Source organism: Artibeus jamaicensis, unplaced genomic scaffold (genome assembly GCF_021234435.1).
Source record: "Artibeus jamaicensis isolate MK-2021 breed Jamaican fruit bat unplaced genomic scaffold, CSHL_Jam_final contig_466, whole genome shotgun sequence".
NCBI classification, from domain to species: domain Eukaryota; kingdom Metazoa; phylum Chordata; class Mammalia; order Chiroptera; family Phyllostomidae; genus Artibeus; species Artibeus jamaicensis.
In genome coordinates, this window is record NW_026521844.1 from 21,863,885 (window position 1) to 21,888,307 (window position 24,423).

The following is a 24,423-nucleotide window of genomic DNA, read 5'->3' on the forward strand; positions in this document are numbered from 1 at the left end:
TGGCTTCCCCAATCTGCATTGCCACCAACAGTGAAAAAGGGTTACTCTTTCTCCACATCCTTACTAACACTTGTTTGTGGATTTATTGATGATATCTATTCTGATAGATGTGAGGTAATATCTCATTGTGATTTTAATTTGCATCTCTCTGATGATTAGTGACGTTAAACATCTTTTCATATGTCTATTGACCATCTGTATGTCCTCTTTGGAGAAGTGTCTATTCAGGTTCTTTCTTTACCCATTTTCACCTTGGGTTGTTTTTTGGTGTTGAGTTTTGTAAGTTCTTTCTAAATGCTGGATATTAACCCTTTAGCAGCTATATCTGTGAATATGTTCTCCCATTATGTGGGTTCTGTTTTTATTTTGTCGATGATTCCCTTTGCTGTGCAAAAACTTTTATGGAGTCCTATTCATTTATTTTTTTCTTTTGTTTCCCTTGCCTGGGGAGATATACGTGATTTAAAAAATTGCTCTGAGCAATGTCCAAGATTTTGCTGCCTATGTGTTCTTCTAGAATTTTTATGGTTTCCAGTCTAACATTTAAGTCTTTGATCCATTTTGAATTTTTAGATTCATGGGACCTTCACACACTTATATTATAACTTACTGTATACACATGAAATTGGCCTGTATTCTTATGCCTCATGAATACTTTGATATCATTATTGTAATTATAAAACATACCCAATAATTCTCCATGGAGAATTTTATATCATTAAATGATGTTTACTGGTTAGCATTATTATCAGAGATATGTACACTGAGGCATTATTTTTAGGAGAACTTTTTCCTCCCTGCCAGGAACCCAAAACTCTTGCTGCCATTATTACTGCTACTATTTCTAGTCTTACTACTTCTGTAACAATTTATCAATCTACTATTTGTTAGGCAGGTTAAATATGTTATCTAGTTAAATCTTACAGCAGCCCCATGCTATTTATTGTCATTTTATAGATGAAGAAACTGATATTTAAAGTAATTGGCCTGTCCAAGTTCACAAGGCGAGATAAATACAAAACTGTGATTGCAGTCCAGGAAGCCTAGCGCCGAGGCCCATGAACTTGACCCCTCTACTGTACTGGCTATCAATCTGAAGCAAGCCTATGCACATGCAAACACTCCAAAAAGTTACAGAGAGCAAAGAGGGAAGTACTATACCATGATACAGCTTGAATAGTTAGCTGATTCTATAGCATGCAAAATTGAGGCAGGAAGCATGTGTACAATGATATACATTCATATTGGTAGATGATCAGATAGGATAGTTATGGGAGTGCCATGGTAAAATCAGGCAAGAAAGAATTAAGAAACATCACTTTGTTGATGAATTTTAACAGGCTTCATTCCCTACTCTGTAGAAGAATCAGGACCAGATGATTCCTACAGTTTTTGGCAATGACATTGTGCGGTAGGTTTTACAAGCACTTTATTGTAAAACCATATTCCTTCATGGAACCCAGCATAGGTTTTACATATAACAAGATTCTAAACACATTGATTTTATTGAATTATTGAATGAGCAAAGTACAATTTTATGAGCTATTTCCATAATGGGTGGCTTATTACTTTTACTGAAGGGGAGGGTAGAATGAGGGATATTCTAGCCATAATACTTAGCTTAGAGTTTTTGATAATACTTTTTTCCATATGTCAAATATAAAGCATATAACTAGAAGATACTTTTAGAAAAGAAATAGAAAATGATAACTTCATAAGAAGTTGTACTGCTCTTTAACCAGAAAGGTTGTCCATTATTTTTAGTTTTTGAAGGAATTTTTGTAAACCCACAAGCCTACCACTAGTACTGATACCAAACAGAATCATTACTACAGACAGTAAATGTCTTTTCTTTGTGATGGGAACTGGCCCCTTATGGAGGACAGCCAGAGTATGTTTGTTTTGTTTTTGTTTCTTTATTTCAAAAAACTCTGCCGTTTTTGCAGTGTTGCTGATGATATAATTCTGAACGTCAGGATTCCCCAAATTAAGCTCTGCCAGTTTGAGAGCTTTCAGTCCCACACTGATTGCACTATAATACAGTATTTATCCACCAACCCCTTTCTCTGCACAGCTTCACCCTCCATCCTGCGTTTAGAACACAGGAGGTGTTAATGAGGGGTTGCAAGAGCATCTTATTCACACAGATGGATGGACTCAGTATTTAAACCCATTACTACATGCATTGTACTTAAACCTCCACTTACATGGGTCCCCTCCCCTGGAGTTTAAGACAACAGTGCAGCCTTCACAATTCTCAGTTTTGCCCTTTTAGAGCATTGTTCACACCACAGATGAGTAACTCCCCACATTTAAATTGTCTTGGTGGTGACCTCCCCCTTAGGCTTCAGATACAGCAGCCAAATACTCTTCTACAAAGAACAAGATAAAATCTCCTTTTTGCCTCCTTCCTACTTCAGGAAGCTCATTACTTACCTTCTGCACAGTGGTTGGTATTCAGAATCCAGTTTCTTCCCTCTGAAAAGGATGTGTTCACTTTCTAAAGATTTATCAACATCAGCAACTTAATTCTGGAGGAAAAAAGTAGGTTTCCAAAATAAAATTAGTAAATATCAATTGAGAGTCATGGCTACAGAAGTTATTAACCCTGGAATAAAAGAACATTTACCCCTTTCTACCAATTTATTTTCTGGTGGAAACACAGCGCTATCACACACACACACACACACACACACACACACACACACACACACACGCCAGCCGATGTAAGTCCCCATAGTGTGGGGGAGAACAGGGCTGCCCAAACTGCTGTGTCAGAGCCATCTGAAGAGCTTATAAATGCTACAGATTCTCAGAACAAACCCCCAAAGTGTCTGTTTTACTTATTTATGACCTAGGAATCAACACAGTTAAAAAATTGTTCAAGTGATTCTAATGGCAACCAGGTTTGAGAGTCAATGTTCTCAACTGAACTTGCTGTTTCTAGGCTCACTTAGGTCAAATCTGGGCATTGGAGAATGTTAAATTATTATGATCAATATATTGGACTTAGCCTAACTTACTCTAGTATAATTGACACTCTGACACCATGAAATTAAATATATTAAACATGTTACATTTTTACATTTTCTACCACTATTAAGATGGGTGCCTGTTAGTGCTGGTTAAATTATCATTTGGAATTAGTAGAGATAATGCCATTTATTTTACTAAATTAATCACTGAGAAAGTGCAACCTAATAAAAATGAATTAATCATGGAGAAGTAAATGTCTAATTCTTCTGATAAAAGTCTTGCCTATGCTTTTCTTAGTACTTTTGAGAAAATAATCTACTTCCTTTAACCTCGGTAACCTCTGAAGATTAAAGTCAACAATAAATTCCTTGCCCTGGCCACATAGCTCAATTGATTGGAGAGTTGCCCCGTGAACTGGACTAGGGTGTGGATTCAGTCCCCAGGTGGGGCACTATGGGAGGCCACTAGTGGATGTTTCTCTCACACCGATGTTTCGCTCTCTCCCTTCCTCTCTAAAAGAATAGATCAATAAAATGTGTAAAATATATGTAATAGTAAATTCCATCTGTTTCATAGGGATAGTATGAAGATTAGACATTATGAGAAAGTTGGATTTCTAACATCTCTCAGATTAGTGAAAAGTGCCTTTTATTTTCCCTCGGAAATTGAACATCATGCTATTGTGCTGTGTACTGAACAAATGCTGTAAGGGGTGACTTTGACTGAGGGACAAGAAACAATGAAAATTGAATTTGGAGCGAAAAAATAACAGAACAAATGAGGAGTCCTGAGGTAATGCTCCAGTTGGAAGAACACCAATAGCAAAATGATTTTAATATTTTTGTTTCAATTAACTAGAAAGATAACTATTGGTTTGTTTTCCAAAATCTCTTTTTGGGCCCAGTCCTACTAAATGACAGATACAGAAAGACGGAGCAAAAAATTACCTCTGATGCCACTGACTGTTTTAATGACAGAAAAGGCAGTGAATAGGTGCAACCACCTCTCCTCCGTCTTTTGAGTTTGGGATCTCTGCCAGCCCGTGACATCTTCTGTCCCCAAACCGTTGTAACTCCTTGGAAACAGCTATTTCCTGCCTTTGACTTCAGTCTTTCATAAAACCCTCCCACCTCTCCCCCACACCTCCTTCTAGCATCTCTCTCTCCTACACACAAATTCGCTCTGATCTCTTTCTAAACGAAGACAGATTTTTTGTTCACAATGTCTCCTAATTCTTTATAATAAATATTTGCAACATACTGGGTAGATTTTTTGACAGTACATAGCTTCTGAACCCGCACTTAAAATTCTCCTACGGTTTCAAAGGCATCCCATGTAACATCAATTAAGGTGTAAAATTTGCTTCAGGTTAATTGACCACACCCTTCCATGATCTGCTATTAAGACGATTAAGTATCTTTAATGGTACATTAATTGATAGAGCAATCTGACCTTTCCACTTCTTGAAAATTACAGAGGGCCGAGGAATGTTTTATTTTATTGGTGATAATTGAAAGATTAGTCAAATTTTATTACTTTTATGAAAACTGATACAGGATGGAAGTTCTTCATAGGACATCTCTCATGAGCTTTATTAGAAACTGGGGATAAAGTGTCTCCATTTGGAAAACAAAGTTGGTCAACAACGACCGCCCTCCACACATGGTGTCCAGCTCTCCATCGCAGGGCAGCGTTGCCACTCAGCCATTTGCACCTAGTTTGCCCGATAACTACCAGAACAGTCAGATTTCTGTTACATCCCGTCCTCGCAAGCAAGAAGGGTCGGAGACTGCTGGGTAGTCAGAGGTGTTTTATTGGCCAAAGTTTCAAAGTTTTACCTGTGCAGGGGCGAACTCTCAGGGTGCCTCCGGAGACACACGAGTGCCAAAATGGCTGCAAATGAGAGTTGCGCCGAACGCTTACAGGCTAGGGTTCTTATAGAGGCGAGCAAGCAAGCAACTTCCAGAAGCAGAAGGTGGCAGTTAGCTACTGGCTTGGGGGCTATACTAAGGTGCATGATCTGACCAAGGACTGGTTACTAGAGCTCGTGAACAGCTCGTGATAGTATGGCTGATTGGCTCTTAAACCTCATGCTGTGGTTGTGGTCTTTTTACCCCCCCCCCACCCTGCTTGGCGTTCCAGGAGCTGACTTAACACAATCAGCTCTGTACCTCCTTTAAGTGCACCCTGTCCTTATGGTCGAGCGAGCAGCTAAAATTGAGAACAATCACTTCCTCATTTCCCTGGCTCCTTCAGATTTCAAGTGATTTGCAAGAAGTCTGGAGTAATATAAAAGTAATAATTAGTAGCAGGTGTATTACTTCATATTTCGTTTGCATGGCTCATTGTTATTTTCAACATGCTTCTGTAGCCAGAGTATCATTGGATAGTCACTAACACTTTGGAAGTACGCATGTTAAGGTTACCATTATCAGTGGGGATGGGGAGGAGGGAGAGTGGGGGGAAAAGGTACAGAGAACAGGAAGCATAACTGGTAGGCCAAAATAGACAGGGGGAGGGTAAGAATAGTATAGGAAATGGAGAAGCCAGAGAACTTATATGCACGGTCCATGGATATGAACGAAGGTGGGGGGCTGCTGGTGGGAGGGTAGTACAAGGCAGAGGTGGATAAAAAATGAGGGGAGAAAAAATGAGACAACTATAATAGCATAATCAATAAAATATACTTAAAATGTAAAAAAATAACCATAACACCAAAAAACCCAGATTACCATTCTGGTTTTAAACGTGAAGAAATGGGGTTTAAGAGAATTTAAATAACTCACCTAGGTCCATACATCTAGAAAGGCAAAACTAGGACCAGAGCTGTTATCTTCCTCAAACGCTGCTTAGCACCCTGTATGCTGCTGCGTGAGGTTGGCCATTGCCTTGTAACACAAGGTCGGTAGTGACTTGACATGAGTGATTTCAGTGAAGGTAATGCAAGTCTAATGAAAGTGGATTCACGATATCAGAGGAGGTAAGTAAAAGAAGAAAGTGATTCGGAATGACAGTTTTGAGCAGGTCTGTTCTGAAAGGGAAGGAGAGAAATGGGATGTTCAAAAGCTGGTAGTTGCACACTGGAGTTTGCTTGTTTAGTGTTTTAGGGTCCTTTATAGTAATCTTAGTGTATGTAAATTACAGATATATAATAAATGCTCCATTAATATTAGCTACGATTATGAAACATAATTATAAGAGAGTGCCCGCAGAATGGTGCCTGGCTCTTAGTTTATTATAGTTGCCGGAATTATAAATAATAGCAGCTCCTGAGAGTTCATTTTTTTTTCAGACTTTTAAGAAAAGCATTATTTTAATTTAGGTTTTCCAAGAGACGTTTTTGATAACTGAAATAAAAGTGCTTATTGACTGTTAAAAGTTGCAAACAGGGAATCGGAACTATCATAATGGCAAGGAATGCCTGCATATTATAATAAGTGCATTTGCAACAGAGGTACCAGTGAAAAGAATATAAAAGAAAAGCATTAAATGGAAAGCCTGCCTTGGAAAGACCCGTACCTGATGTTACAAAGAGAGGATGGATTTTATTTTTAACAAGCCTTCAAAGCCCAGCAATATACATTTGAACTTTTTCTTTTCTAATGGCACAATCTTGCATTTAAAACTAAAGCAAAAAATAGAGCTAATACCAAATATTGTTACAAAGTTGGTAGCTTGTGGTCCTGTTATGACCTAGTGTAGCATTTTATCTGTGATAACAGGACTGGAGGGCTTGCTATAGAGATATGGCCAGTGCATCTCAGGCAGCTGTGAAAATAGCAACCTTTGTTATGTCAAATGACGAGGTAACTAGTGTCCACCATATAGATATCTTCTGCTCACATTAAAGGGTTGAACTAGGGATTTCTATTGAATGTTATGTGTTAAAATAATATATAATGTGGGCTGTTGTTAGAAACCTACGCTTATCTTGTGTCGGCAAGTGAGGAAGAATGCTCTCTCATCAAATCTCTCTGCTTCATTTTTACTCTGAGAGCTGAGATGAATTCCTTGGCTTCAATATACTATAGATCAAGAAAAGTCAAAACACAAATAAAAGGAAATATCTAGAAGAGCAGGAGGAGGATGAGGATGAGGGAGAAAAGGAGGAGGAGGAGAAGGCGGATGTGGAAGAAGATGAAGAACTTGAAACATATATCAGAATAGATAAAAACAGGAAGAAAACTTATTTTAAAAAGCCTACTAAACCAAACAGAAATGCTTTCTTTCACAGAACATTATCTCCTTTTACCTCTTATCTAAAACAATGATGATACCACATGTGTTAGAGGAATTGTGACATTTATCTAAAAAATGTGCTGGATTAAAAAAGAAAGTATATTTTTCCTACATCAAGGAGGGAAGAGGGCAAGAAACGTGATCAGGGGCAACCCGGAAGGGCCAGAGGAAAGAGTGGCGACATAGTTAGTCTTCAGGTATTGCATCATCAGGACACTGAATATTAAAATTTGTCAGAGAATTGGATAAAGTGAAATCTGAAACTCCATTAGAAAATAGTTCCATCCCAAGAGCTAGCATTAAATCATGTCCACTGGATAGGAAATCCATACCAAAGAGTAGCCCACAAAGTTCTGAATGAGACAGGATTAGATAGTAACTTTGCAAGTTGGCTACCTCAGAGAATTTGTTTCCAGTTGTTAAATGGGTAGTGGCTCTGAATCTGAGTTTCTGTTTAATAGGAGTGGGGAGCTGGAAGGACAAGAAAGATAGGGAGTTGGGGTTTTGGGTTTGTTTTTTTTCATTTTATTCGCAGTCTGAAAAGTACTCGTCATCGAGTGGAACCAGAATACCAAACTTGGCTCTTTTAGCCAAAGTGGACCAGAATGCATAAAACAGAGGAAATGAGAAGAATGCACTCAAGCACAAGATATTAAAAAAAAATTCTAGAGACTCCTGAAGCAAAGTAAATCAATTCCTTATGAAATAATAGCTTATTATAATGGAAAGTGAGAGAAAACACCCCTTCTTAAATATCATCGTACTATGAACTACTGTACATCCGGAGACTGGGGTTCTTTGCAATTACTAATAAGGTCCTGATCATTAGGAAGAAAAAAATTTAATATTGCATGGGGTAGGAATGATTTGAGAAGCACACATTCAGAGTGTAGAATTAATGTAACTATTGAACGAAGATCAGAACCTAGACAGCAACCTAGACATGCTTCTTAAAGGTTTCCCCCGATTGTTCAGTAGTATGTGATTGGAAACTAATACCAGAACTTCAGATTCTTACTAGGAGCTGTGTAACATTGTGATTAGTGTTTACTGTACAGTAAGGTATGTTATTTTCACTTGTGGGATAAGTAACTCTTGATTTATCATATGTTATTTAGTTTTACATGCTAAATTAAGCACCACACAAAATAAAAAGATAACACTTCTCAAGGTGTTAATATCTTGATCAAGTGAACCCTACCTTTCCATTGCAGTCAGAATTATGGTTCTTGGGGTATATTAAATATTATTCCCATTAAACAAGCAGCAGTGCCTCAGCTAGGTTTGTTTCTAAAACACGAGATTGTGTCCACATGGTGTCAGAACAGCTAACGAAGGTTTCAAATGCTGCCGGCCTTTTCTTACGGAATTTTATGCAGTAAGATTCAGGTTGACTGATTCTTCTTGACTAATCTGACTGCTTGTATTCAAGTTATGTAAACATAATTAGACATTTTGCTAGATAAAGAAATTGAATAGAGTTTCCCCTATGCACTTGTATACTTGATGGACATATTATTAACTCTGCGTTCACTATCCAATTCAGGCTGATATAGATCATAATCATGGCTTAAAGGGCCCAGCCAGAAATTCAGGAGGTCTGACCCAAATTAGTCCTCACCACCTCTCTGTTTTAGCACATTCTTCAGTAAGTCACTGTCTTTCTTACACAAGCAGCACTTCATCCTTATTTATTAGATCATCCATCTCTCTAAATCCTCTGTATCTTGCAAGGCTAAGTCAACATCAGTAGCTTGTTTATGTGCTACGTTCCATTTTACTCTCTGCCTTGGCCCTTTCTACCCTTTGGTTTGTGTGCATACCTGTGATCTCTTAGCTTTGAGCTTCTTGAGGGCAGGGACCAAGAGGTCATTTCTTGCAGGTGACACAGAATCAGGCAGTTGCTTGGTACAATAGTCACTTGTTCATAGAATAAATTAACACATTTATGCTTGAACACATTCATTTTTGGCTGTTAGTTAGGAAAGAGTGATTAAAATTTGAAAAGGGAAAAAATGAAAAGCCAATCATAGGATGAAAGTGATGCATGATTAGTTAAGGCATGTTAAAAGGATCAGCGGATGTTTTGTGAACCAGTTCATCCTATCAAAGGAATCAAAGACACTGTCAATGAAAATTAAGGGTTAGGCAGGAACAAAGAATAAAAAGCATTTATTTGAGCAAAAGATTGCAATCCAGGAGGCACAGATTCAGGTAGTGACTGAAATGGTGCTCCAGAGAAGAGAGGCAGGGGTTATGAAAGCAAAAATGAGTGCAGCTGCCGCTTAGGTCCTTGATGCAAAAGAAGGATGTGGCTCACTTTACAAGGATTGGTTATGTCCAATATGTAAATAAAGGATGCAAAAACTTAGGTGCTGTTCCCATTTAGGCCCTTGTTGTAAATGAATGATGCTGGCTGCTGAAAGGATTGGCTCCTTTCAGATTGAAGATTGTAAATGGGCTGGTTCCCATGGTAAGGAGGAAGTTAAATCTGCGATGTGGTTTCATGTGTAGCCTAAAAATCCAAACATTCATGAGTGGGACCCGCATACAGCAAGATCCTTTCTAGCTTTCTGGCTTTAATTTAGTTCTCTTGACAGAAATGACTGTATATTGGCACTCTTCATTCACGACACTCTGCTTCTTCTAAGTCTACATATGGAGGTCAGGTCCAATCAGGTCAGGAAGTTTCCTCTACTAACCTCCCCATCATATAGTAATTTATAGGTTCAGTTCTAATCGAAGCATGTCTCTTCCAGAGAACAGCAAACTCTTCTAGGACAGCACTATCTAACAGAAATAATATGAGCTATATTACATTTTCCAGTAATCATTTTTAAAAATGTGAAATGCATTTTAATAATATATTTGACTCAATATATTCAAAATGTTATTTCAATATATAATCAGTATAAAACATTATGACAAAGATGTTTTATTCTTTTGTGTGATCTTTAAAATGTACTATTTATTTTACACTTATAGTGCATCTGAATTAGGACTAGCCAAATTTTAAGTGCTCAGTAATCACAAATGGCTAAGTGGATACTGTATCAGGCCGTGTACTCTTAAGATGTTCTTTCTCATCAGATTCTGCTATCCTCTCTTCAACCCTACACCCCTTCAATTACATCTCAACTCTTTCTTTCTTAGTACAGGCTTATGGCTAATATTTTAAGAATTCGTGATTGTTGGGCCTTCCCATGCAAATGGGACACCCCTCTCTTTAATAGTCACTTCTTTGTTTATAGCTTATACTCAGATCACCTGTTACTGTGGGTGTGATTTTTTTAAAAACTATGTGTAATTATTAATTAGGTTGTATAAAATGTGTACAACATAAAATTTACCATTTTAAGTGTACATCTCAGTGCCATTGTTACTGAACAGCAAGCAGAGTCCTGCAGCCCACCGCCACCTTCTAGGCAAAATTCCAGAGGCAAAGATTTGGTGAGAAAGGAAAGGAGTCTTTATTCAAAAGCTACACAATTTTGAAATAACAGCTTTCCACATTCATTAGTCACTTAAACCCACCAATTAAGGCTAAGCTCTTTGACTATTTGTTTAAAAGCTTTAATCACTTAAGCCTATCAAAGAAGGCTAAAGTCTAGTTTTTAATTTGATGAGGTCCCATTTGTTTATTCTTTCCTTTATATATATAGGCAACTAATTATGGACAAAGGAACTGGAAATGTATCATGGAGAAAAGAGAGCCTCTTTAATAAATGGTGCCCAGGAAAAATGAAAAGCCACATGCAAAAAAAGTGAAACTAGACTGTTATCTGACACTATACACAAAGTTTTACTCACTACAGATCAAAGACTTAATTATAATACCTGGAACAATAAAATACATAGAAGAAAACATAGGTACTAATTGTATGGACCTTGTTCTCAGAGAGGATTTTATGAATTTGACCCCAAATTCAAGAGAAATAAAAGCAAGAATAAATGAATGGACTACACCAAATTTAAAAGCTACTGCACAGCAAAAGAAACATAACAACAACAAAAAAGACAGTTAACCAAATAGAAGGTTTTTGCAAACAATATCTCTGATAAGGGGCTAATACTCAAAATATATGAAAAATTTATACAGCTCTACAACAACAAAATGAACAATCTAATTAAAAAATTATCAGAGGACCTGAACAGATACTTTTCTCAAAAAAAACCTGCTGATGGCCACCACTTACGTGAAAAGATGCTTAACTTTACTAGTTATAAGGAAAATGCAAATCAACGCCACGAGATGCCACCTCACTTAAGTTGTTAGAATGTCTATTATCAGTACATCAACAAATAACAAGTGTTGGGGGAATGTGGGGAAAAAGGAACCCCATACTCTATTGGTAGGAATGGAAACTGGCAGAATGGAAAACATTATGGAGGTTCCTCAAAAAATTAAGAATAAGTTGCCAGATGACCCAGCAATCCCCTCTTCTGGGTATCTGCCCCCAAATTTTGAACACACTTATTTGTAAAGTTATATGTACCCCTATGTTCATTGCAACATTATTCATGATAGTTAATACATGGAAACAACTAAGTGCCTTGGATGACTGAAGATGTGGTTCATATATAAAATGGAATACTACTCAGCCACAAGAAAGATGAAATACTGCCATTTGTGACGATGTAGAATGATTTTAGAGTATTGTGCACATCAAAATAAGTCAGATGGAAAAAACAGGGATTGTGTGATTTCATTCATATGTGGAATGTAAAACAAGGCAACAAATAAACAAACAAAAAACTGATAGACACAGACAATAGTACAGTGGTTACCAGATACAAATGGATGTGGGAAGAAGTTGAAACGGTTAAAGAGGGTCAAATCCATGGTGACAGAAGGACACTAGATGTTGTGTGATGAGCACACAATGTAGTATACAGGTGATATGGAATTGTACATTTGAAAGTTATATAATCTTACTAATGAATCTCTCTGAATATTATACATAATAATTTTACATGGTGTGCTTATCAAGCATATTTTGTACATATATTGTGTACTACCCAAAGTGTAGTTTGGGTTTTACCAGCATTAGCATCACCTGGCAGCTTATTAAACATGCAGAATCTGACAATTCACTATGGACCTTTTGGGTCAGAATCTGCATTTTTAATAGCGGGGGATTCAAATGCACGTTAACATTTAAGAAGCTCTACTACTGAGTGCGTTTGAATAAATCTGCCTCATCACAAAACTAGTCTGAAGAGAGTCTTATTGTATCTTAGTTTTCTTAATCTAGTATTGGATTTAGAATGTTTTTAATCAAAACAAGTTATCACTATGTTCTCTAAAATGTGTTACTCAAAATTCCCATGAAAAGATTAGCTCTTTCATTTTCTTAAACATCTTTGAATGCTTACAATGTGCCAGACATTTCATCCTCATAGAAATGCTATGTTTCTAAATGAAAATGTGTCTAAGTTTACAGAGATAGAAATGGGCTGAGTAATCACATGGACCCAGGCAGCAGGGCTCCCAAATTGGTGTCTTACCTACCACATTACATCTATTCACTCACAGCCATTCTCAGGTCTCAAGTACCAGTGCAAAGCCCAAAGGAAGAAGCTATTTGATTAGAAATAACATTCAGACCCACAAGGCATTGTAGTAATGGTTCAATACATGGAGGGACTTAACTGTATGTTTCTAAGTCAAGGATGAAAATAACCCCAAATATTTAAGTGAAATGTCTCACATGCCATTCTACTGTCACATGTCTATCTCACGACAGTGTGATGAGTCATTTTAATGTACTCAATGTGCTGATAGAGTGTAGTTTACAGTAGTAACTATGACTTGAAAAAGTGTTCTTTCTGTACAAAAATATAACAGCATCCATGATAATTTACAAATGTCTGAGCTTCAGAGCCAGACAAAACAATGGAAGAGAAAACAAACTATTTGTGTAGATATGAACTGAAATCACACAGTTGCATAATCATTTTTCCTGTTGCCGAATAGCTAAGAAGCCATGGACTGTGTTCATTATTACCTTAGGTGAAGAAAATCTGGAGTAATTGAGAAATTTTGGGAGATTTTTTTTACTGTTTTATGCATTCTCTCCTATTATGTATGTAGGATATTCTATGTAGGAATATTCTCATGTAGGATATTCTGAAAATGGACAATAAATATTTCAATTTACCACATTGTCACTTACAGTGAGGTTAGATTAGAAAAGTGCATATAAGGAGTTTTTTTCTATCCAAACTGAATTGCAGACTATCGACTAAAAAACAAAATATCTTTTTCTTTCTTTTAAATGTTATACCCTTAATGTCTCTTCTAACCCTGGATGAAAATCTTGTTACAGAGGTTAAGTAGACAGTAAAGATGGAAGCCTTCTCTATAAGAAAACAGAAACCACTCATATATCTGCAGTTGAAGAAGACATAGGCTGTTGTATTGATAGAAGTGGAGGAGGATCATGTGTATCCATTAAATATATGATTATGTTAAAACTTGTTTTTGTTGCAGGGAGAAGAGCTTGTGATATGAGTTAAAAACATTAACTCTAATTTGACCTGTTTATTGAGACCAAATTGATGTCTACAATTATGATAAGTAATTATTGCCATTTTGCCTTCCAGTGTGTATGTACAGAGAGCCGTCACTACATGAAATTGGAGAAAAACAAGGGCGTTCTCGGAAAAGTTCTGGAACACCAACCATGAATGGAGGCAAAGTCGTGAATCAAGATTCAACATAGCTGAGATCTCTTCCCTTGGCCCCTCTCATCCCTTCCCTTTCTCTCCCCACCCTCCTTTACCCATTTCCTTCCAATAAATCCACCCAAGGAGAGAAAAATAAAATGGCAATGTAGGACCTAGTGGCTCCCCAAATCTTCCCTTGTGTAGGACAGGAAAATTGAACCAAAGCTTTCCTGTTGCAATGTGGTAGGAAATGCACATGCACAAACATTAGCACACATATAAGCAAGGGTAAATAGATCAGGACTCCACAAACGTTAAAGTAAATTGCACAATTAATAGAGGGCTCATTGTAATGAAGATGTAACTGTAATAAAGATGAAATAAAGTTATTACCTTAAAGAAAAGGGTTTTGGAGAATTGAACTTACAAATTGATGTAATATCCTGAATAGCTTAAGCTCTGGATAATGCTGTGATGAGCGCTCTGTCTTCATTTTGTATTTGCTTTAGGCATCCGAAATTAACACATGATTACATCCTGTTTTCGGGATTTCTTTAAAACTGTGATATTGAGCATTTATTTATAGGTTTTTCTGATGCCTCCAAAATAAATAACAAGGAATCATTAAATATCAAGTTGAATCTAGTGGTATTAGCAGACTTAATTCCTTCATAAAAAGTTTTAGATTCTCCTAAGAGAATGTCATATTTTTATGAAAGGTATTAACTTAGGATCTTTCTCTCTCTTTTTTTTAGAAAATTAGACAAAACTTTTTTGTAAGGCTGGAGTAACTTTTGGGATTTTTTTTGCTATTACCATGCCTGGGCAGTGATGTACAATTTATGTGTTCTTACTGTTTGGTCTGATTTTTAACTTTGTGGACACCTTTGAGAGTGTAGGTGCATGTCTCATTGTCTTAGAGTTCTTTACCATGTCTCGCAGCAGGAAAGAAGGAAGAAGTGTTTTCCTAAGAAAATACACCCTAGAAAATTGTTCAAAGCAAATTGTGTCTGCCTTTGTAACTTACTAGAGTTTTATGTGTACAGCGTTTTCTGAACTCTGCCATAATGTCGGGAGGCAGGGCTGTGAATTTCCTAATTTACTATCTTATGAAGCAGGTGGCTTGTTTGTTACTATATATTCTCATTTATAAGTCTAGGTGACAAAAAAAATGTGTCTCCTAGAACACAGAAGGGTGCTTGTAATAGACTGGATTTTTCATGGGTGTAGAGAAACAATATGGAATTAACAGCCACGCTTTCAACAAACAGAGTTATGAGAGAAGCTTAAAGTAGAATAAAAAAGAAAGGAAACTCAGTGTAAGACTAGGCAAATGCATCATTAGGAATACTGAAGTATTAGAAAAATATTAGGGAAGAAATGAACATTATTCAATTGCCTTGGAAATAGATCCTCTTAGTCCTACAAATCAGGTATGGTGTAGAGACATCCAAATTAAAACAACAAAACAGAATGTTAAAAATGTATGCAGATTTATGGATGTTGTCAGTGATGAGACTTAGCATGTTACTTCTCCTATAACTCTCCTGTCCAGCATGTATGTACTGTTCCAAATATGACTCCCTAAAATATATACACTTTGCAAAAGCTCTAGGTCCTCACTTCAATGACCTTGCCATTGGTTGCTGTATTCAAGGTCACTGTAGTTTCTCTCACTCTACACAATCATTATTCTCCAATAGTGGTTTGTGTACTTCACCAAGTATTCTATTTATGTTATCAGGAGGTCAGCAGAAAACAAAATGGAAGAATTTACCTAATCAATTGCAAAGAAGTAAAGTTATGTACCTAACCAAGGATTTTGAACATAAATTTGCAAGAAATATTTTAACCAAAATATTTGGAAAGTAACAAATAGATACATTTAATTTTTCTAAAAAGGAATGTTGCTCTTCTAGGAAAAGAATGCCCTTGTTTTAAAAAAATCTAATTGTATTTCTTCTTGTCACTCTTGATTTGACTGGATTATAAACGTACCTGTCACTTCCAGGACCAAACAAATCCCAAGCACAAAGCCTTATTTTCTTTGAAGAAATAAAAGGAGGCTTCTACAAAATGGGTCACAGGCTCGTGCAGCATGAAATAATGTGAGCATTTGTGGGGAAACATACACACACACGTATACACTCACCACAAACTCATCAGTAACACACAAACATGGACATTTTCACAGAGTGTTATTCATTACACCGATGGCTTCATGACAGAATATGTTTAACCCAGTTAAATATTATGAAAAATATGATAGAGATATGAATATCCAACAACATCCTTCCCTCTATTTTCAGTGGCTGTTCGTTTGTTATCTAGTCACATTGGTCTCCATCCTGACAGAGTTAAGAAGTAGAGTTCTAACTACCCAATTTGTATATTTTTTCTCTGTGTCATTTAAGCAAATGTTCACCACAGGGAAATGTTTGGGTATTCACTTTGTCTTAGTCACAATTAATTTCAGAGAATAAGTTGGAAACCTTGTATTACTTTTACACATTACCTGAAAAAAACTGGTTTAAAGCAGAGGTGAACATTTGCATAACTGTTGCTTACTTTGTGAGCACATGAAACTTGTAATAGAAAAATGTCAGTATTCACAATGTAGGTTTTTAAAAAATTGGCAAATTAGCTTCCTCCAAAAATATGAGCCAGTTTCATAGTTCATTTATCAGGTTTATTCCAAATAAAAGAGTTATTTACTTTGATATTTATTGTTTCAATTTCTGGGTCTCAATTCACCCATCATTTATTCTCCTATAAGTGAACTAAGCTATTATAAAAAAAATAATAATTCATTGAGGCATTGTCAGAAGAAATATGACTAAATACGACTTCTAGCAAAGCTTTGTAATTGGCTATGCAAGTTAAGACATGTTTATTCTGAGAGTCCTAACTGTAACATGTTTTGAAACCAGCGAGTTTAAGAATGAGAAAAAAAAAAAAACTTCTGAGACTCCATAAAATAGTTTTGTGGTCAATATACCTAACTTGGTCTTTAAGATGGAGGTTTGAGGTATAGATACAAAATGGTGCTGGATTCAGCAATGAGTTCACTAATTCGGCAATGGTTGTGCCTCAGCAAACTGGAGGACAGCAAGAGAACCTATTCTTGGTCACAGTAATGGCTTAGGATTCGAATTTCACATGTGACTTTTGGAGCACATTTTTAGCCACGATGAACTGGCCCCATGAAGAGACATCAATTTGAGGCACATTGTGATGCTTGATCCAGGACCTCCCTGTAATCCAGAGAGTTTTTTAGGCGAATCCTTCTATCTAAGAAAACAGTAATGGTGCACATAGGTATTGTATATAGATTGGTGGTCCTTGGTTGCACCAGCAAGAGATGAGAGCATTAAGACAAACTGAAAGGATCAAGAATGGCTTAATGGGAACTGAAACTTTGAAGGTCCTGACTGAGGACCGCTGATTCTTGGTGAAGAATCATGACTGCATCAACAGGAATTGTTTTTAAACACAGACCCAGGAATAGCAAATCTACTATTCACTTTCATGACTTAATCTACCAGGCCTTGCTCCGTGATGGGTTTTCATGAAGTCGCTTCATTTCATCTGCACAAGGTGAAACACATTCAAACAGAAAAATGCCCCACTCATTTTAATATCATAAAAGGCTGAGATTATTTCTCTGTCATAAATTGTAAATAGCATTTTTTTAAAAATCAGAATAACATTTAAAATGGTGGATTGTTCTACAAATATAAATGTGTATATATACATATGCTTCTGAAATAAGGATATATTATATAGAGTTTTTATTTGATTTGTGGTAGTCATAGGTAATCAAAAATAAAGAGACTTGAATGTAAAACTTTATATATAAATGTATATTTCTAATGATAGTAGAAATCGCCACTTTGTAATAAAAAGAAGAAACAGGTGGGAACAATAATCAAAGCACACGCCCCTTCAGAGCTTCAGTGCTTCCGAATCCCCTCTTTGATTCAGAGGCAACTCTTTTTTTATTTTTAAAAAGCTACCTTAAAAACCTATCCTTCCAGAAACAGGCTCCATGATAAGTCCTAGCAAATTGAAAATCTATGGTTGAGAACTGGAAAAAGATGCTAAATGCTGATCTTTACTTTTCACAACTTCTACTGAATCCCAAGTTAAATATTTAATATTTGAAATCTAAAGTGAGTGAAAATTGGTCATGCTCAGAGATGATATACTGAATTTCAGGAACATTACAGAAGCAAAAATATATTTAACATTGTGGTAATAGCATAAAGTAATGTCATAAAATTGCATCATTCGATGTTTTAGTAGTTGGAAAGGATGAGTTGATGCTTCTTTGTCTCTGCTCCAAGCACAACCCGAAAAGACAGTGGCATTCATTTCATTTAAAGTCGTTCGAAAGTCCAGACTATACTCCCATGACTAGAATTGGTTCTAGCTCCATTGTAAGGTTAAATGTTACACTCTTAAGAAATTATTGACACTGAAATGTTTAATAAATATGTTGTATGGGAAACTGAACAAATTCATGTTTTGTTTTTGCATTAAAGCTCAGATTATTCAAATCATCGCTTTTTGAGATCAGATTTGTAAATTGTTTATACAGCAAACCTTCCTGAATTAAAAAGCAGTTAAAATCTTGAGATGCTCATGCATGTACACAAAATACTTGCACTTTTTTTTTTACATTAAATTTCTTTTGGAAGTGTCTCTCTTTTTTGTTTTTTAAATGCGTTTACCCTGTAATGTGTCACTGAAGAAGTGTCATGCCTTGTAAGATCAAAAATGAGTTTATAGATGGGTAATAAGTCAAAAATATTTTAATATTGCAATCAGAAGTAAAAGTTATTTTCTAAATATGAAGCTACTTGTGGTAAACCTGCTATTTCACTTTTCTAGGATTAAGAACTGGAGCGATTCATTTATTCATAAGTTACCACGTGGAAGCTCAGTTGAGTGTAGAGGTTATAAACAAAACTATAGTCTCAAAAAATCCAAGAAAGGCCAAAATATAAATAAATAACGAAGACTCAAAAGTATGTGTTATAGTAAGTATGTTAGTAAGATTTTGAATACAACTGATGGCGCAACAATGAAACCTAGACGGGACCCAGGGGCTGAGAAAGGTTAGCTTTTACTGAGTAATAAGGGACAAGAAGGGGCCCTCAAAGGCAAGGAAATGGGTTGGAGAAAAGTTGTGAGGATGAACAGCATGACGTGCGCAGCACGACTTGTACATTTCATTCAATACTTACGAACGAAACAAGGAAAGAATGTTCAGAGGAGGAGGTGGGAAAAAGCTGAGTTGAGATGAATAAAAAGGAAAAATTATTCTCGGTTCTGTCAGTGTACTCTGGATTTGTTTGAGCCTCTGTATCTGTTAGGATACTGCTGGTTGCTTCATAACAATCCCCAAACCAAATGGCCTTCACCTAGACAGGTTCACAGCATCATCACTGAGACTTACTTTGTCTGTATTTCTCTCAGCTCTTCTACCTCCGTGTATACTAACTTCTCTCTTAGAGCCAGGGATTCTCTTACAAGTTGCAGACACCACATATTTAAATCATTTGTTTTCTCTTATCACATGCCCCCTGAAAACGGCTCCTCAAATCTCCCAAATTGGGCCATCTGTCCATAATTAAATAAACCACTGTGGCCAGGAATACTTGCCAATACGTGCCAATACATATTTGAGATATGTTAACTAGTTTAAGTGAACCAGGGCCTTTTCCTAGACTTGTAGGTAAGATGTATTTTTTCCAAAGATACAGGTCTGCATAGATGATGGGTGAATATTTGAATGAAATTCACTGTGATTTATTAAGAGGAAATGCAAATCAGTGCTGAGTAGCAAACAAAACAAATCTCCATTGTCTGTTAATGTATCTAATTCCTATCACAGCTCATTGGATAGTCTAAAAACTGGCAGAGAAATGCAAATATTGATTAATAACAGTTACTTTCATAAAGCAGGGTTACCAACAAAGGCTGTGAAGATTCAATTTCCCTTGCCTTATTAAATGCCTGCTATGCCAAAGGCATTGTGTAGGTCACTGAGGAACCTAGAAACAGCTGCAATTTTAAACAAAACTGGTCCATTTAACAGTAACTCAATAGATCTAGTATGTCCAATACATTAATTTTTAAAGGATTTTATTCATTTTTCCAGAGTGGGAGAGAGGAGAAATATAGAGAAAGATTGGTGTGAGTGAGAAATATCAACCAATTGCCTGCTGTATGCATCTGGACCAAGGACTGAACCCACAACCCAGGCAGGGCTTCTGCCTTTGATCAAGAATCCAACCAGTGACCTTTCGCTTGTAGGACGATACCTAAGGAACTGGGCCATGCCAGCCAGGGCATGTCCAATGCATTTAGATGAGGCTCACAGAGTCTATTCTAAACCAGAAGTTCTTATCTACATTTTTCATAACCATAAAAATACTGCTTAGATTAGAAAATTACAAAATATTTCTTAAAATGTCACTCAAGCAGTCATTCCAGGTCTAAAACTCAGGACTATTTGGGACCTCAAAAACCTGGGACAGCAATAAATGCTGCTATTGAATCTTCTCTACAGGTGATAGCATGTGTTTGACCACTTTGAGTGATGTTAAACACCTCCATTTCCCAAAGCAACCTATTCCATTTGTGCGCAGTATTGGTTTTATAATGTTCTTACTTATACAAAGTAACTTGTTCTGTAGCTTCTAACCATTGTTTCAAATTTCATCCCTAGGGCTATTCAAGGTCACTTTAGTCCTCCTCCTCTGTAGGAGAAAGTCTTACAGATATTTGAAGATTACTGTCATTCTTTCTCACTCTTCTCTTCAAGTATTCTTTATTCATGTGGAATATTTTGAGATATTTTAAATATTTTGTTTCTTTACCATAGCGTTTATTTTACTAAAAAAAAAACTCCACTAATTTGGAATGCACAGTACAACATGATGTTTCTGATACAATCCAGCTAGTCCAAAACACTTTCATACTTTCTCATTCTTATTATACATAATTTATATATAAATACTGTGATATGTGTAATGCATATATATATATACACATATATATGTATATATGTAACAGTATGCTATAAAATTGCATTCACTGTTTTGACAACCTCATCGAAAAAAATTTCAACATTCACATTCATTTCTATTTTTTTACTTTTTCATCTCTATGAATCAAATGAAAGCAGAGGTGTGTTAACAGACTGGTAAGAATAATTCTAATCTAATAAATCTGAAAAACATAAAGTATAATAAACACATTATTCAGAGTTTTTCAGATATACTAAAATATTTCCATTCAGTGATTGATCATGAATCCTCCACTTAAATTTGTGTTATCAAATCTAATTTTGTGTGATCTAATCAATCTGTTCTCAGGGATTAAGCGTTGGAGGGGTTAGCTGTGCTTTCTTCCTGCAATGCATTTTCTTTTCTCACTTCACTTAACTAAGGCAAGGCTTCCAAGGCAATCATTCCAATGGAAGGGCTTCATCCTTAGGAAATATGTGTTCCCATAGGAGACACATGGTTTCAATCCATTGTAAATTCTGGCTCCCCTCCTCGTCACTCTTAGTTTAACCTAGCAATCCCTTACACACATGATTTTTACTAATCAGAATTATTACTTAGTTACTCAGTGACTCATTATTTTACTCTGTTATTTTAAATTTTACTTGTTTAAATAAAGGACATGGCAAAAGTATGTTTACAGTTGTTCACATGGAAAATAATACAGTAATTAATAAATAATACAAAACTAAACTCTTTCACAACCTACTTACGACTCTAAACCTACTTTTGCCACACCGTGTAATTATTTCCAGATGTCTTCAAATTCCTATTCAAAGTTTTCATCTCTGGCTCAGCGTACAGTGACAAAAAGTTCCTCAACTGGTAACATTTCTGAGGCTTTGAGGACCTGATATGCTTTTTGTTTGCCTTTGTCTAGGAGTAACAACTTGGGTAGGCATCGACCCTTGGGTGACCTTCTTTCATAAAATTCTTTGGGTTTTTCACTGACTTCCTTGTTTGTTTGCTTTCTTCAGGGGAGGTTATTTGAAAGTAATATACATTCTCTGAGTACAAGATTTCCCAATTATTTTTCTTAGGAATTTTAAATGCTATCAGTATTGTCATGTTATTTTTCTAACCCCTTTGGCAAGCTGCTCTAGAAGGCAATACTAATTGTTTAATTACTTAAAATGCTGTACTGTGTCCCTTACATACACACTCACATACAGTCAGCTGCCACTTAAAGATGGGAATACCTTCTGAGAAATGCATTGTTGGGCATTTTGTCCTTGCACAAACATCACAGAGTGTCCTTACTTACACAAACACAGTAGGTAATTGTAATGGTATGTGCTATACGTTTATAGAACTGGCAGCACAGATTTGTTCTCAACACACTACAAAAAACGCTGAGCAATTGTAGCCTAAACTCTGACAGCTGGCATTTCTTTGTGCAATGCCAGTGCCAGCCTTAGCCATGATTGCAGAGACATCCACTTCCATGAGGCTATTTGGAATTAACCCATCACCAGCCAAGATAAAGGGCCAGGCCACCTGTCCCCACTGAGGCCTCTTAGTTTTGGAAAACTTCATTTTAATAACTGACCCTTTGGGTTTCTTGCTTTTTTTCTATTCAGACACTTTAAATTCCCATTCTTTTTGTTCAAATTCACTAAGAGTTAGTTCCTGAAACCTTAGGCCCCTGAGTAAAACTCCAATCAAAGCAGAACTCCAGGCCCACATTGGTTCCAGATGACTCTCTGACTCTCCCCACGGTGTTCCCTCTGGCACCCCCTGTATGCTCCAGGGCCTATAGTAAACCCTTTTTTCTTTCAACGTTTCCTGGTAGTTATTGCTGAAGGTGTCTTGCAATTGGAATAAGACCCACAAGAGTGTGGTTCAGTTTTAATGCCAGTGTACAAAGTGGAGATGTCTGTGGGAGGCTCACTGGAGCCCAGCCAGTTTTAGCAGGTGGCATTACCACCAGTGACTGAGACCTGCACCAAACCATGATGCACGGCAGGAAAACCTCACGAAGGATAAGGTGTTACTAGGTCACAGGACTTTTTCAGCTGTATTATAATTTTACAGACCACCATCCTCCGTATACATGGTTTGTCATTAACCTGAATGTCACTGTGTGGTGCGTGTCTGTATTAGCCCTGCCTCTTCATTGGTGTTCATTCTCTAAAAATATGCAGGTGACTCAGTGAAGCACACAAAGACAGGATTGAGGGAAATCTATAATGTGTGAGTGACACATCAGCTGGTCTCTGCTCTGGCTGGTCTCTGCCGATTCCAGTCCTACCCCTTGCTTCACCTTTTCACTCTCTCAGTGCATCTCCAAATTGTCATACCACTTGTGTGACTGACTTAGCTCCTAACTTGTTTACACTTTTTCCCTAATTTTCTGAATAGTTATTTTCCTTGGACAGATAACTGCGGAATAAACTAACACAGACTGGGTCGGCTCAGCAAGTTAAGTAAGAGAGTGGCCATCTCAACACCCCTATTTCCTGGTCATGCTGCGGCAGAATCCCACCCACACTATTGTCAGATAGTCTGTGTGGCACTTCTAGGCACATGTACAAACTAAGTACGAGTTATGGACAAGGGCAACACTGACTTGCTTGACTGACACACCCCATCTTAAATGCTAGAACTATCTCTGACTTGGCTCAACACAAATGCGTGCAGCCTGTTAAACACAGCCAACATAGCTGTCTGTGGGCTTGCGTGCAGCTCCTCACCTCTCTGATGCAGGGTGTGTAGTTATCTGGAACCTGGGTCTCAAAGCAGGAGTTGGAGGGGTTAGCTGTCCTCTCTTCCTGTTTTCCCAATCCGTTGCTTCAGTGACTCAGTCCAGGTTCTGGTCACGTGCACGTAACCGTCTCTCAGGTGAAAACGTCCTGAGACAATTAAATCATCAGTCAGAATGCATAAGGTGATTTAATTGTCAGGTCTTTTCCATTCAGATCTTTTCTTTAATAAATATAAATTTTAATATTTAAGGGAACAAATGGATGCATTAATTTCTTAATACTGATTGCATATTAGAATTACCTAGGTTCAAGCCCTTCCTTTTCTCCACCTCAAATCCCCAGGTAATTGATTTAAAGTGCAAACAGGTGATTCTCATCTGTAGCAGCTGAGAACTACTCAACTAAAGGAACTCCTACAAAACCGTTGCTGATATTTAGTAAGTGACCGTTCGAGCTGTATGAGTCTGGATTTCCAGGCAACTGCTAAGTTGCCAATCACCATATGAATAGAAGACTCCCTTTCTGAGGAGGCCTAGACAGTTTAAAGGCGGGTGATGTTAGATGCCAAGTCAGTGCAATGTCCATGACGAAGTCTGGCATCCAGAGATGATATAAGGGTATATTTAGAGATTTGATAAGAACTTGGTTTTATATTAAACTCTTATCTATATACTTGGAGTTGAATCAAAGGCATTTCTGAGTAGAGGGATGTTTGTTTAAATGACCCCATTGTAGGAGACCATTCTGTGTGGCGTGGG

General features: G+C 36.9%; 1 protein-coding gene across 5 annotated transcripts in view; it reads left to right on the plus strand.

The window, feature by feature from the left end:
* Positions 1-18,580, plus strand: part of FGF12 (fibroblast growth factor 12) — a 529,784-nt gene extending 511,204 nt beyond the window's left edge. For all 5 annotated transcript variants that reach the window (XM_053667219.1, XM_053667217.1, XM_037158498.2 and 2 more), the window contains one exon: positions 13,822-18,580. In XM_053667219.1, the coding sequence (XP_053523194.1) occupies positions 13,822-13,940 (119 nt within the window). In that variant the 3' untranslated portion in view covers positions 13,941-18,580. The remainder of the gene's footprint in view (positions 1-13,821) is intronic.
* The last annotated feature ends 5,843 nt before the right edge of the window (positions 18,581-24,423 follow it).